The sequence below is a fragment of the Electrophorus electricus genome, chromosome 21, assembly GCF_041902795.1.
Source record: "Electrophorus electricus isolate QZ-2024a chromosome 21, ASM4190279v1, whole genome shotgun sequence".
In the NCBI taxonomy this organism is placed as follows: Eukaryota; Metazoa; Chordata; class Actinopteri; order Gymnotiformes; family Gymnotidae; genus Electrophorus; species Electrophorus electricus.
Genome location: NC_137517.1, coordinates 5,809,166 through 5,825,000, shown reverse-complemented (window position 1 = coordinate 5,825,000; position 15,835 = coordinate 5,809,166). Strand labels below are relative to the sequence as shown.

The following is a 15,835-nucleotide window of genomic DNA, read 5'->3' as shown; positions in this document are numbered from 1 at the left end:
CATAGTTTGGACGTGGGGTTGATGAGACGCTTGTCCCCGGGTGGAGGTAGTGAGGTGGCGCTCGGCCACTCACCCACAGGCTACGCATTCAATGTTCCATTTGGGATGGACGACGATGCGGAGGACGTCTCTGATCTGCTCCGTGCCCTCCTGCACACTCAGGTCATGCTCTCCCAGCACAATACGATACACGTCGCCTGGGCTACACACACACACACACACACACACACGCACGCACGCACGCACGCACGCACGCACGCAGGTCAGGTCATCCCACTGTGCAAAACATACTAATCAATCAAAGGCTTGGGTTAATGTGCTCCTTTAAGGAGAGGTAGAGATCTGTCATTGAAATGTAATTGTAACAGTAGTTAAGGATGATTTTCTGTTTGGTTTCACCCAATTAAAATAGTTGAACAATTTAACTACCCTTCAGAACTACAGAGTACAGGAGTACTGTAAATAAAATACTTAAACCTTAAGTACAGAACCGGGCACTCAGTAAGGGCTCCAGTAAACCCAACCCAGTAAATTTAGTGCGGACTCTTGTAAACCCAGTGCAGACTCCAGTAAACCCAGTGCAGATTCCAGTAAACCCAGCATGGGCTAAGGTAAACCCAGTGCAGGCTCCAGTAAACCCAGTGCAGATTCAGGTAAACCCAGTGCACATTCCAGTAAACCCAGCATGGGCTAAGGTAAACCCAGTGCAGGCTCCAGTAAACCCAGTGCAGATTCAGGTAAACCCAGTGCAGGTTCCAGTAAACCCAACATGGGCTAAGGTAAACCCAGTGCAGTCTTCAGTAAATCCAGTGCAGATTCCACTAAACCCAGCATGGGCTAAGAGAAACCCAGTGCAGACTCCAGTAAACCCAGTGCAGGCTCCAGTATACCCAGTGCAGGCTCCAGTAAACTCTGCACAACCCTGCACTCTGTAGAGAGCTATGTCTGCTCTGTGGGGAGCTACGTCTGCTCTGTGAGGCGCTACTACTGCTTCGTGGGGAGCTCTGGCTCCTCTTTGAGGAGCTACGTGTGCTGTGAGGAGCTACTTCTGCTTCGTGGGCAGCTCCGGCTCCTCTTTGAGGAGCTACGTGTGCTGTGAGGAGCTACTTCTGCTTCGTGGGGAGCTACGGCTCCTCTTTGAGGAGTTCAGTTGCTTGCTCAACCTCCAGACTGGACTACTGCACCTCGCTCCACGCAGGTCCGGCCCACCGTCAGACCCCTGCACCTCATCCAGGCTGGTTTGACCTCCCGAAGGTCTGCCATGCCACTCCTCTTCTATGGTCCCTCCACCAGCTTGCATGAGATTTAAAACAAAGCCAAAACGGGCCCAGCTCTCGCGTACTCAGAGGCAGTAATCAGACTCTGTTACACCATTGCATTTTCCTATCAGAGAACTGCTCCATCAGTTTCAATTAGTGCTCTCCATTCAAATGACAGGCTGAAACTTACCTCTGATGCACAGTCTGGACTACAGCCGTCAGGCGTGTATGTGCACAGCACCAAACACTGACGTAGATTATAGAACCATAGTGATTTAGATGCATCTTGTGTATTTAACTCAGGCTATATAAGGCGTCCACTTAATAGTCTGCACGGCACTCGGCAAAGGCTACGTTCACATCACAAGCCTTGTTGGTTGTTTTGCTCAGATCTGGTCTGTTTATCTTGTGATTTATAATTGTAAGTGACCTGTATATGTGATAAACAGTGATCAAACAAACAAAAACATTTAGTATTAATTAATAATTGTTTTCTTTTGGGGGGAAGGGAGGCTGTATTGTTTTCAGCTTTCACTCCCAGACTCTCCTCGCCCAAGTTTAAGAAGGTTTATTTTCTGCTGCACTGAGTCACTAAGCACTTAAATATGCACTTATATCTAGAAAAAAAACATCTTCTCTCTAACTTCTCCTGCCATTCTTCTTGCTCTTGGAAGGACTTTAGCAGGATAGTATTCTTAACATTGAGAATCTATTGTCATCTATTATCACACGAGGATACATATTTGGACAGAAGCTACAGAGAATATTGTGAATGTGAATGTAAACGAGGGCTCTGTCTGCTGTGTCTGCTCTATCGGTGGTGTCTGCTCTGTCTGCTGTGTCTGCTCTGTCGGTGGTGTCTGCTCTGTCTGCTCTGTCGGTGGTGTCTGCTCTGTCTGCTGTGTCTGCTCTGTCGGTGGTGTCTGCTCTGTCGATGGTGTCTGCTCTGTCTGCTGTGTCTGCTCTGTCGGTGGTGTCTGCTCTGTCTGCTCTGTCGGTGGTGTCTTCTCTGTCTGCTGTGTCTGCTCTGTTGGTGGTATCTTCTCTGTCTGCTGTGTCTGCTCTGTCTCACTCACAAGATGCATTGACCAGCAGTGAGGACCCAGCGTGGGGTGATGAGAGTACCCCCACATGTGTGGTACCAGCGAGTCCCATGTTTAAACTGCAGTGAGATCTATAGACACACACACACACACACACACACACACACACACACACACACACACAGACACAGACATGTACTCAGAGTTAGTGATCAAGAAGTCAGCAGTCTCTTGTAATGAGTTCTAACGAATAGACTTCACTTAATCGGCTCAGTGCTTCTATGCCCGCGTACCTGCCAGGGCCAGGTGTGAGGCTTGGCATCTTCTCCGTTCACCACTTTACCAGAGATGGGCTCGACCTCAGGAGTGCCACATCCATAGGCTAAAGGACAAACACACACACACACACACACACACACACACACAGTAGTTACACTGTAAGGCAGCCCAAATTGCTGCTTCACATCACCCACTGCATTAACTTGTACCTACCATAAGCTCCCAAGAGCAGCAAGAAATTCAATCTAGTGAGCATGGTGTAGGTGTGTGTGTGTGGGTGTGAGTGTGTGTGTGGGGAGCTGGGCTCTTATATCTGCCACCGAGCATCCTGCACTGAGTGCGGGCCTCAGCACCTCCTTATCTGCCCTGATAGGAGGTGGGAAGGCCCTGCTGGCCTGTTCCCCGGGGCCACAGGGCGGTGTGATTGAGCTCAGCCCCCAGCGTGCGAGACAGACCATCTGCATGTGCAGGTATACGCATGTATATACACACACCTACGCCTACGCATACACACCTACACCTACGCATACACACACCTACACCTACACGCGCACACACCTACACCTACGCGCGCACACACCTATACCTACGCGCGCACACACCTACACCTACACGCATCTACGTGTGCACACGTCTACAGCTATATGTGCATGTGCGACCCACAAAAAAGCAGAACTTTATGTTGCTAGGCGTTTGTCCAAAATGATGGGATGCCATGAAGAGAGTGCTAAAGTGAGTGGTAGAGAGAGAGAGAGAGAGAGAGAGAAGGAGGGAGAACATGTGTGTGGGACCCAGCGCCAGGTTGAAGCCCTTCACAGCCTGCGGCTCACGCATGCCGCACAACCGCGCGTGTTGGCTGTTACCCAGGAACAGCGCAGCCGCGGCGGCGTTTCCTCTGTTAATAAATAACAAGCCATGTCAAGCCTCACTCCAGCTCCTAGTGCTTCTGAAGTGCACTTTCCCTCTCTCTCTCTCTCTTTCTCTCCCTTTCTCTTTCTCTCTCTCTCTCCCTCTCTGACTCCCATCTTTTTCTCTCCCTCCTCTTCCCTGACAGTTTTGTCCTCGCTAAAGGAGAATTACGGTTCTCCCAGAAACAAGATCGCGCCCGTAAATCCGTCGCACAAGGAGGCGCGGAGAATCGGCATTTGGCCGAACAGCTAAAGAGTCCTCAGCAGCAGAAGCCCGACACCTCATTATCCCATGGAACCCAAAAAACCCCAATACTGGATCGGCACTCGGCAAGGACGAGGATGAGTGTGTGATGATGAGCGTGTTGAAGATGAACGTGTGAGGATGAGTGCGTGAAGATGACCGTACATTTTCCAGGTAAATCTGTACTTCTGGTACGATACAGATACACGGATTTACAGCTGAATACACTGGATAAATATTGGGAAACGTCTTTGTCCGGTGCAGTAACTCATGCTAATTAGAACAAATGTAAACGCCTGTCATCTCCACCGCTCTCAGCGTGTCCGAGATGTGGCCAAGACGTCACTCAAACTCCTCCTGATTCAAACACCGAACCATTTCTGTTTTCCATCGAGGTGACCCCTGGAAACGCGTCCTAAATCTCCCCCCACTGCACCCAGCTGCGGTAGGCGCTCTGCCAGCGAGTCCAGCCTCCACCCACCGGTGGAGCTAAATCAACAGCGGCTCCGTCCGCTCCTGTCAAACAGGAGCCGTGGCGAGGGCAGGAGCTCCCCGAGTGGAGTGCCGAGGTATCATGGAGAACGCGGTGTGTGATTGGAGGCTTTTTAACAGCTAAGTCACGTGTAGCCCAAACTAAACGGAATGGAGTAGGGAAGGTGAAAAAGTACCCCCCCCCGTACGTGTGACTAAAGCCTATATTTCCTGTGACTAAGGCCTCCACTTCCTGTGACTGAGCCCACCACTTCCTGGGACTGAAGCGTCCACTTCCTGGGGCTGAGTGAATTCAAACTTTTTCAAACTTAAAAAGCAATTAAAGAGCTGTAATTTACCATTCAAATAAATTTCAACAAAACATCATAAAAAAAAAAAAAAAGCCTGAACTTGTTGAACTCACCAGAAAAGAAAGGATGGACCGGGCTCAGCTGAGCGGATATGTTTCTTTAAAAAAGACGATGATATCACCAGGATAAATTCAGAATTTCCGCAAGCTCTCCATATTTCACAAACATTAACTATTTTCTGGAAAATGAGGTCAGGCCATCATAATAAATTTGCGAGGACAAATACAAAGTTAAATAAAAAATATCCAGATCCCACGAATAATTTACTGTTTTGATGTTTTACATTAGAGGCAGTTGAGGGATGCGGAGATATGAGATATGCGTATATCACTCTTTACCATCTGGCAACACGTAATTAAACAGCTCCCACTTGTTTTAGCAAAGTTTAAATAATGAAAGACTGTAACTGTTCCAAACCCAGATGTAAAGCAAATCTGAAAGAAAGTGTGCATCGGTCACTCGGGAGCCTGTTATTTATTTATTTATTTATTTACGTGTTTATTTATTTATGACTGGATTAGAAGCAAATGTCTTAGAAAACGTTCTACAAAAATGTTCTACAAATATTTGTTTGATGGCATCGGTGCGTTAGGATGCCATACCTAAGAGTCCTGATGACATTCCTGTGAGGCCGCGGCCGAAGTTGATTAGGGACGTGTCCTGAACTGACGGGCTGAACGGTTGTTCTTATCCTCCCCCTTCCCTCCCTCCTGCTTAATAATCATTCCCTATCCCCCTGGGATTGGCATCCCGACACTGGGACATACTTCCTCCGGTTGGCTGTTTGCTACACCCGCATGGAACATATTAGCCCCAATCACAGCCCCAGATGTTGGCTGGATCTATCGATATCAACGGCTGAGGAAATGCCCCGACAACATTCTGCCAGTAACATTATGAGTGAGGTGTTTAAAGGGAGTTTATAGGGCCAATCTGTAATGTCGTCGAGTGTGACAGTCTTGATAGACTTCAGCTTTTTTAATAATAAAAGACACGTTTATTTTAGAGCACCGTACAGGAATTGCGACGTTGCCGGAAGACCGTCAAACACACATGCAAGTACATTTCTGTCTGCTGGAAATTACAGGATGTACTTGGCTTTTCGCTAATCCTCCGAGCTGCCTCGGCACTGAATTGCCAGCTCCTGATTTCAGGACTTAAAGGTGTGTGGGAGGTGAAATTTCCAGGAGAAAGTCTCCACACCCACGTTCGGTTGAACCCTTAGCCGTGTGGCTTAAAACCCCAATCGAGAACAGCTGTGTCTCACTGACTGGTTTGCCGACACTGTGGCAGCAGAGGTGTTCAAACACGACTTTGTATGTCGTGCTCTCAGCAAGTTCCACGTTAGCAACTTAGCCTGGAGCCGAGGCCCCCTCAGACGCTCCCAGAGAGCCCGGCACACCGGTGCCGTGGTCCCTACATCGAGGCTTTCCGATGGGTCCGCTCTCGGCAGTAATGGGAGCTGAATGTGTTTTGCTATCGTGTGTCCTGCTCCGATTGGAGCCCTGCGGTGAGGTCACTGGCGGCAATCCCTTTGAAAAAGCGAGGCTGGGTGGTGGGAAATCAGGGGTAACGAAAACTCACATGGAGCTGTCTGTCACGGGCCTCGGAGTGCAGGATATTGGTCAAAAAGACTGAGGAATTCATAACACAGCCATCATCTCCTCCGGTGATAATTGGCTGTGCTACATGAAGGAGATTTCAGTCCAAATAAACATAGCGTCCCTCCGGCTTTACCGCAGGGAACTTTACCTCAAGAAATTAACTTCACAGAGCTCTCACTCTCTCTCTCTCTCTCCCTCTCTCCATATCTTTCTCTCTCTCTCCCTCTCCATATCTCTCTCTCCATATCTCTCTCTCTCCCTCTCTCTCCATATCTCTGTCTCTCTCTCCTCTCACTCTCTTTCTCTCTCTCTCTCTCCCTCTCTCCTTCTCTCTTTCTCTCTCTCTCCTTCTCCCTCTCTCTCTCCTTCTCTTTCTCTCTCTCTCTCGCTCCTTCTCTCTCTCTCCCTCTCTCCTTCTCTCTCTCCTCTCTCTCTCCCTCTCTTTCTCTCTCTCTCTCCCTCTCTCCTTCTCTCTCTCCCCCTCTCTTTCTTTCTTTCTCTCTGTCTCTCTCCCTCTCTCTCTCTCCTTCCTCTCTCTCTCTCTCTCCCTCTCTCCATATCTTTCTCTCTCTCTCCATATCTCTCTCTCCATATCTCTCTCTCTCCATATCTCTGTCTCTCTCTCCTTCTCTCTCTCATCTCGCTCTCTCTTTCTCTCCCTCTCTCCTTCTTTCTTTCTCTCTCTCTCCTTCTCTCTCTCTCTCCTTCTCTCTCCTCTCTCCCTCCCTCCCTCTCTTTCTCTCTCTCTCTCTCTCCCTCTCTTTCTCTCTCCCACTCTCCTTCTCTCTCTCTCCCCTCTCTCTCTCTCCCTCTCTTTCTCTCTCTCTCCCTCTCTCTCTCCTTCTCTCTCTCTCTCCCCCTCTCTCTTTCTTTCTTTCTCTCTCTCTCCCTCTCTCTTTTTCTCTCTCTCTCTCTCCCTCTCTCTCTCTCTCCCTCTCTCTCTCTCCTTCTCTCTCGCTCCCTCTCTCTTTCTCTCTCTCTCCCCCTCTCTCTTTCTTTCTTTCTTTCTCTCCCTCTCGCTCTCTTTCTCTCTCCCGCTCTCCTTCTCTCTCTCCTCTCTCTCCCTCTCTCTCTCTCTCCTTCTCTCTCTCTCTCTCACACACCTCACCCTCTGTCTTCATATTTTCATCTTTCCTTTTATCACTTGCTTTTCCTCTACTCCTGGCGTTCTCATTCCTTTGGCCTTTCTGTCTCTCGGTCCCATTCTCTCATGGCCTGTCTCACTCCATCTGCACTAACACCCCCCCCCCCCCCCCCCCCCCACCAGGGTGTCTTAAAAAAGGAGGTTTTGTGTGGTAATTGGCTCCATTTGGGAACCTTGAAGCTCCTGCGGTGACACTTTTGGGCCCCCACCCCTCTCTTTTCAAAGCCACCACCCCATCCTCATGCCCGCTCTGCTGATCCACGAGTCTTTCCCCTCGTCCACGTATGGAACCTTAACCAAAACCGCATTGGACAAATTAAGAACGGTTTAGTCTGTTCTTCTGGCTTGGATCACGAGACCGTAAACATGAAGTGCTTTGGTCATTTAAGAAGTGAGCCCCCACCCCCAGAGCCCTCCGTGTGATTATCTCTGTTCTTTTAAATCATAAATTAAACTAAACCTCGGCCCTCGGGGCCCTTGAAATGTCAGAGGTGTGTCAGTGTGTAGGGACGCGATTGCAGTAAAAAGATACATGAGTTTTAGTTTCGCGTGATGTGGCGTCTTATTTACACAGGCATCAGGCACGGGTCAGTGGGGCTGTGTAGGGCCTCTGGTCAAACGTCCCATAAAAGAAGTGATGGCTTTCTCGGGGCTCTGTCTGATAAAAAAAAAAAAAAAAAAAGACATATTTTCCCTACCTCCAGAAAGACAAATGTTGCAAATTATGGATGCTGGAATATCATATGATGTCTCAGGACATTCCACAGCGTTCATTTTCTTTGACTAAATAAATGGATACTCTTGTTCTGGACTATCTGATACTAGTAAGTTAAACAAATATTATTATCCAAGGTTGTTAAGAATCTTGAATGTTAATTAATTATAAGACAAAGATATTTTGGGTGTTACAGGGATTATGAAAAATGGTGAACAGTGGACCAGTACGATTGGCTGTAATCTGAATGGAAAGTATTGATGTTTGCTTTTCCATAGATTATACAGGCACCTGGTTAGTGTGAAGGAAAATTGACACAAAAAGAGCCCTCATCAAAGGCCTCGGACTTCAAAAGCGCAGGTCGGTAATCATGCTAACTCACTAATAGCTAATGACTTCCCAAAACGAGCTGCCAGTTTGTATTACACAGCCGCAGGCTGAACCGAAGCCTGTGGCGTCCCGGGGCCGATGACTGAGGCTCGGGGGGTGGGGGGGTTTCATTCGGGGTACGTCGGGGCATTTGAGGGGCGGGGCGTGAAAATTAAAAAAAATGAACGAACAGACGACGGCGGCGAACGCGTGGCTAACGGACGGAGGACCACACCGAAGGGAGAGTGTTCTGGAGGGATGGGAGCGGTGGTGGAGCCTTTGAAGGTGGAGGAGCTTTGGCGTGCCATTCCGGTACGGCCCCCCGGCAACGGGCGGTCGGAGAAAGATGGGGACCTGAGACGCGGTCGATATGTCGCTCCCTTCCTCCAGCTCGTAAATACGAGCCATTTCCACATAGATTACTGGAGGGCGCCCGCGGGAGGCTGCGCGTTTGATATACACGCTTGCCTCAGCAAGGTCGCCGGTCCCTCGTCCATCTATTCCTGCATTTTCCTATCCCTCCGCCCATTTGTCCGTCCGTCCGTCCGTCCGTCCGAACCATCGGTTTGTCCGCCCATTCATTTCCCATGCTGGATCCCACGGCTCCAGCTGGTGTGTTGCCGACTGGGGTCCTTGGCTTGATTTATAACGGGCTGGACGCGGGAATATCATGTCTGCGGCTTTAACGTCTTCTTTCCATGGATTGTTTCTTCCTCGCTTGTGTCTCACACTCCCTAATGCCCTCGGCGTCTCCTTTGACTCCAAGTTTCTCCACTCTTTTTGCAACTTTTCTTCTGTCGCATTTCTCTCTCTCTCACTCACTTTCCGGCATCTTTTAAATAGCTGTCCACGAGCTGAAAAAGAGCGCACTGCTGCCGTTAACTTGCACTAACCCAGGATGCAGATGTTGTTTCGTAACTGCGCGGAGCAGGAAATTACATAGATGTGGTCCCAGATGGTGTTTTGATCCCACACTGAGTGCTTTACGAGCGTCCTACTTAGGTTTGTTAGCCGGTCTCACACCTCACGTGTTCATTATGTTCTCCCCTCGCCTGCCTTCCGGGCCAAAAAGCAGCTTTAACTGTTTTGCAAATATTCCACCGATATGAATTTGCCAGTGTTTTCAAGTGCCGTATGCAGAGGAAAAATCTGGGATGCTCCGTGGAAGTGAACACCTGACTAAACATTTGCAGAAATCCGGATTCCTTCGAGCTTGGGAATCGCACTTCACAGTCTGCTGGTGACCATGAAACTTCAGCGTAAACACTCACCACTACAAGGAGCCCGTGTGTGTGCAAAGTGTTTTCACTCTGCGGTGAGTTATGTATGGTCAGCATGCATGTAACGTAAATATGCCGGGTTCGTGTATGAATATTAAGTGTCTATATGGAAGTCTGCGTCCGTGTTCAACAAATGGGCTTACTTACACCCACGTCGGTGCATGTGCCTTTGTGATTCTTCCAGTCTTCCAGCGTTAAGACGTGTGAATGCGTGTCCTCAAAATGTCCATGTATTGGCTGCACATGTTGGGTTCATGACGGGGCCGTTGACTCTTTCTGGCTCACCTCACACTTTCCCGGTGACACCTGCGCCTCTCCACAGATTGGCGGGCGAGCGCGCTTTAATGCACCACACAGGGAGGAGTGTGTAAATCACCCACACGGTGGGATAACCCGCCCAACATCATGGCCCGGGAGCGCCAAGGGCACTCAGCTACTCTCAAACACACCTCCAAGCCACACACAGACCCCCAGCGTCTGCTGCAAGCCGAGGCAGACCTCGAAAGGCGGCCCGCGTCACGAGCTCTAATTCAGGCACAGGGGCACTTCACGAGGGAGAACAGGAGGGCGTCAGTCATGCAAAAGGAAAAAAGAAAACGTTTTTGGGAGAGTCATCTACAAGGCCATGGATGGAAAGTGAATGCTTTTGAAAAGACAGCTCATGCTCGGTTCCGGCCGCAACGAGAACCTAAAGCAAACAAATGCAAATCAGGAGCGTGCAGGGGTCTGAGCACTGCATCTATGCGGTATGGAGCACGCTGATATGAGGTAAACGCACCTGTATATTTAAAGCAGAGCAGGTCAGCGTGTGCAAACATTGCAGCTGATCTCTGCCATGGGGGCTGAGGGTATTGAATAACTAATGCCAGCGTTTCAGGGATGCAGTGTAAAGATTTCACAAAGACTTCACTGTAGTTTCACACAAGGGGAACACACACTAGAGGCAGCATGTGCTTGTTTGAGTTAAAGTTTAGTGCACACTTGTCTGTGCCTACAAGTGACACACCACACCATTACCACACCATTACAACAAGAACATGGTCAAATTGTGTGTGTGTGTGTGTGTGTGTGTGTGCGTGTGTGTGTATATGCGTATACTTTAGTTTCACCCCCACTTCACATTGTCTGTCTCTCATATGCATTCTCAAGTTTCCAAAATGTATTTATTTATATTCTCCTTATACAGGGCCACTGAGGTCAGGACTGTTTGGCGTATTGGTCCTCTGAATACTACAGGGCTTGTGTTTGCATGTATGTGTGTGTGTGTGTGTGTGTGTGTGTGTGTGTGTGTGTGTGTGTGTGTGTGTGTGAGCGTGAGTGAGGGTGCGTGTGTGCTCTTTTCAACCATGTGCTAGTGATTTGACTATGTGTTCACCAGTCTAAGAAGATCATATGTTTTGGCTGCCTGGTTCCCAGCGCTGCTCATGTCAAACACAGATTCAAGAAAATAATTGGCTGTGATATAAATCCGCGCTGATGAAAAGGAGCAACGCTGGCCCCTGGTTGGCTGCTCACTATCCTGAGGTTTCACCCAGAGCTGTCTACCTCGCCCCGCATTGGCCTGGAGGAGGTTATCCAGCGGACAGTCCCTCAGGGGCACATGCTCAGCCCATTCCTGTTTCCTAGTTGGATCGGGACTGTGTGAGAACTCTCATTTCGACACAGATTCTTGGGTGTGACGTTTATCCGGGACGTGTAACAGTGTGTACTGCCGAGAGAGAGGTGTGAACTGCCTGCTCTGGGATCATCCAGAGCAGGTGCAGAATTCCGCGTTGTCCTCGGAAGTGTGCTTTCGTGGTGGCTGGATCTTTCTGGTTTAACTCCATTCAGTTTGTATCAGTTCCCAGTGTCCTGAGGTGAGGAGACAAAGTGCTAACAGTGCCGACAGGGAGACAGAAACACACACACACACACACACACACACACACACACAGATCATCCTGGCTCCACATGGCTTTTTGGCCTCTCTTGACCCTGTACAGACCTGTCCCCCAAGCAAAGGTTCTTGGAGACTTCACCACTAACTTTAATTGCACAGTAAGCAAACTTGGCCTCTCTATGACAACAGTGTCGCCACGACTACAATGAATCCGTCCAGCCCGGCTTACAAGCCCCACCCCTTTCAGTGTTGGCAGGGCCCTTTTGAAATCTGCACGGTTTATTCTCTACTTCTGAGTGCACTATTGCTGTCTGATTGGTCTCGCTCCCTGTGCTGAAGCGCTGAGCCAGAGCCAGACCCCCGACCTTGGACGGCTTTTGTCTGTGACGGTGCAACATCTCCTCCACAATGTGCCATTTTTGCACCATCAAGCGGCCAGCGCGGACACGCCAAGAAAATGACAGACCGCCCCCACACAGGCCTTTGTGGCCAATGAAAACAGGTTTGGTCCAGCAGAGACTCATTCAATTCCGGAAACATTCCGTCTAGTGGCAAAACGGGATGAAGGTCGTACGCAAGGACAGCGGAAAAGACAGATCAAAAACAGGTGAAAGGACGGAACACGGCCGTTATTTCAGTGGCAGGGAGTGGCGTGTTTGGGAAACGGATAGTCACTGGAATTTATGTGGATTTTCCTCCTTGGTCAGTTACCCCAGGCCTGGAGAGGGACCGCTGTGCGATTATTCCGAGGTGTTCCATTAGATGGCAGTGTGTGGCAGCTGGAATTTTGGAAGACTGAACTATTGGACAAACTGGGCCAGGATCAGCGGTGACCTGGGAGAGCTCTAGCCCGACACCACATCAGCAAGATATACAACTACAACACCTCAGCTAAATTTAATCTTAAGGGTTCATATGAGGTCAACTGGAAACAAAATAAGATTTCATTTATCACTGGTGACTGAACTTGCAAAGAAATAAGTTTGGACGGATTTGCCTGTATTAAATTACAATAAGTAACAGGAATATAAAAATAAAAAATAAAAAAAGAAAACTGAAGGCATAGATGATCTATCCAGTGCTAGGTTTTTAAAATATAAATATAAGAATGTTCCTGCGTATCAAATATCAGCTCTTTAAACAGAAAAACCGAATAAGAGCGGATTTTGTCTGCGTGTAGGCTTTCAATTATGACACTGCAAAAGGAAGGAAACTAAATTCTCCATACTTACCTCTTTTGCTTTTCCTCACAGTTCTTCAGTACATCCAGGCCCCAGCGGTCATGCTTTTTCAGTTCTCGTTCCATCTCCTTCAAACACGGCCCCCGCAATTCAACTGGCGCACGTGCTAAACGACTCCGTGAAGCTAGCCCCCCGATGTCATATCCTGCGATAATGAATTTGCTTTGGACTGAACCTGGTCCAAGTTCGACACAGATGAACCGAGAGTTCTCGTCTCTGGCACGCAGGTGAGACAAATGGTTAAAGGTGAACTTCAAAGTCCTTCTAATAGAAGGATATCACCCCAGATCTACATGACTTCAGGTCACACACGCCGAGTTCCACGGAACCCAAAGCAGTCCGAGATTTTTCACGGCATTTCGTTTTCTTCAATATGCTTTTTTTCCCCCGGCTCTCTTTAAAAATATGTTTCTTTAAAATGTCGGGCTGGACGTCCAAACGCAAAAGCACATGCATCGCCGTGTCTTTGATATTTGATTAGATCTGAAGAAGTGAATGTAACTAAAAATGTGGTTCCTGTTTGAGATGGGACCCACATCCTCACTGTAAATCTGGGATAATTTAATCATGTCAAATTATGGCACAGGAAAAGAAAGAAAGAGGCCTGAAACGGGCCCTTCGTTCCTGGTGCCAGTGCACTTATTTTCGTCCTTCCAAAGTGAGCGCAAATTTCACCCAAGCGCCGTGTTTAGCTGACGTCTGTGGCTGAGGGAGCCGTGCTACAGCGGCACCGTGCATGCAGTGGAAGAAGACACTAACACTACCATCCTCTCCAAAATCACACTGCCTGACCTTGATGACTCGTTGCCATCAGCGTTAGACAAAGAAATAAATGTACCCAATAACAATAAAGGGGACTCATGAAATACACCACTTGCCAGCTACAGCGAAACGTATCCAATAGGGATGCGGCAAGTTCCCCAGTCATCCGAGAAACATTCAGGAACGTAAACAATGCTAGCTACTTTAAACTGTCCCTCGTATATGACCTCACGCCTACCGCCGGCTCTTAGCCTAGGGGATGTCTCTGGTTTATGACCTCACAGCCGTGCCAAGATTTTGACCCCACGCGTGTCACTGTGGTTCACGACCTCGGCTTGTCTCTGGTTTATGACCTCGCGACTCTGCTGGGTTATTAGCCTCATGCCTGTTGCACATGACCTGTGTTTGTCCCTGGTTTATGACCTCACTGCAGCCCCTCGATTAGAGTGACCATGGTGCACCAATCAGTCACGGTGTGCATGACACTACAGGCCGTGCCTATTGCAAAATGGTTTCTGCAAACAAAAATGAATATAAATAACTTAGAATTCTACTTAAGACCAGCAGTCCTAGTGGACAGAAAGCCTTATATGAGCTCTAACAAGGACCACCCCCCCCCCCCCCCCGACACTCTTTCAGTTACCATCGTTTTCTGTTGTATTTCTTGCTGCTAGAAGGTTGGAGAACCTTTCTGCTCTGACACAATGCATGTTCTCAGCAATAAGAGGGAAAACGGATGAAACATGGATCCTCAGATGTTTTCATGCTCATGTAACCTACACCTAAATTACACAGGATTGCTTCCAGAACATTCCTCTTGTGCTGCCCCTGTGAGAAGCCTGCGTGTAAGCTGTGCGGTACCCAAACGTGGGAGCGTGTGTATATGAGAGAAATCCATACCCAATCTGCACAGTGGGCAGTTTTGAGAAATGTGAGAATTCTGTAAATTTGTGTGTGTGTGTGTGTGTGTGTGTGTGTGTGTGTGTGTGTGTGTGTGTGTGTGTGTGTGTGTGTGTGTGTGTGTGTGTGTGTGTGTGTGTGTGTAGGCATGTGGATCACTTCCAGAACGAGGGCTGTAATGGAACACGGATCATTGCGTCGGCTGGTAAACTGGGTAATAATCTGGGACAAACGTGAGCAACTCACACGTAATCGAACCCAACGACAAGTGACAGGAGGCCATTAGCCCGCGCTCCGCCGAATGAATGCTCGGATCGCGGGCGCGACCTAAAGTCGCGGCAGCAAGGCTTCGCCAGCCCTTCCTGGAAGCCATTACGCGCCCCGGCCGACCCCGACCGACCCCGACAGGGAGAGAAGGTCGGAGGTCAACTCGACCATTTAGCGGCCTTGTTATAGGGCTCCACTTTGCGTTTTCCAGCGCTCCCACACCAGGACGGTGGGGAGAGAGGAACAGCATGGAAAAGGAGGAAGAGGACAGGAGAGGAGAGGTGGAGTAGGTGGAGGAGCTACGCGCTGACAGACACTGCCACATCACTCTGCAGGTGCAAAAGTGTGGAGAGAGAGCGGATTTAGGTGCACAGCCCGTCAGCCCGTGTTCTGTTGGCCTAACCCGGCCTAACCTCCCCGCAAACCCACTTCTCCACTGACTGCTCCACAGCTGGACGGAGAAAGTCTAATGCAGTCCTGCAGAGATTAAAAAAACACCTTAAAACACTCCATGAATGCACCAATGAGGTGATATTCATAACAAAAACTCCCCCCCCCCTCCCCCCACAGGATATAAAAACAGTTACATGCCATTATCTCTTAAGAGATGGTATTAACATTTGTGCTTCTGTATGAACACACTCCCAGAGCAAATTAGTGCAGTATAACACTATATCACTCCACTGTCCCATGGCTGTATTTACACATACTCAGTGAATGCCCTGTTTTTATATGTCATATCCTAATGGGTTTAATTAGAGGGCAGAGCAAACTGCAGTTCAGCACTCAGGAGGGTTTCATCCATATCACCTCATGGACTAGTGCCACATCTATTAACTGTCTCGGAACATAAAATCCGGATCTAGGGTCAGTTTTTTGCTTTTTAGGTCCATGGGACAGAGCTTAAAAAGGAGAAGAAGGTGAAGTTAAAGTCTCCTAACATGCTCTATGCATATGGGCTCAGTATCTGAATAATTCACTATTTAAGACTCATTGCTCTTCTCTGCTGGCCACTGGAAGCAGCAAGGAATAACTTTGCCTCATGAAATACAGATAACAATCTCACCGATCACCATAAACTCCCTGGGTTCCCTACCAT

The 15,835-nt window shown here is 48.8% G+C and overlaps 1 protein-coding gene across 1 annotated transcript in view; it reads right to left on the bottom strand.

The window, feature by feature from the left end:
* Window positions 1–15,835, bottom strand: part of LOC113570346 (chymotrypsin-like elastase family member 3B) — a 39,845-nt gene that overhangs the window by 3,718 nt on the left and 20,292 nt on the right. The window contains exons 3-5 of the mRNA XM_081704862.1: window positions 2,596–2,684; window positions 2,336–2,433; window positions 74–202 (exon numbers count right to left, since the gene is read on the bottom strand). Of these exons, the coding sequence (XP_081560988.1) occupies window positions 74–202; window positions 2,336–2,433; window positions 2,596–2,684 (316 nt within the window). The remainder of the gene's footprint in view (window positions 1–73; window positions 203–2,335; window positions 2,434–2,595; window positions 2,685–15,835) is intronic.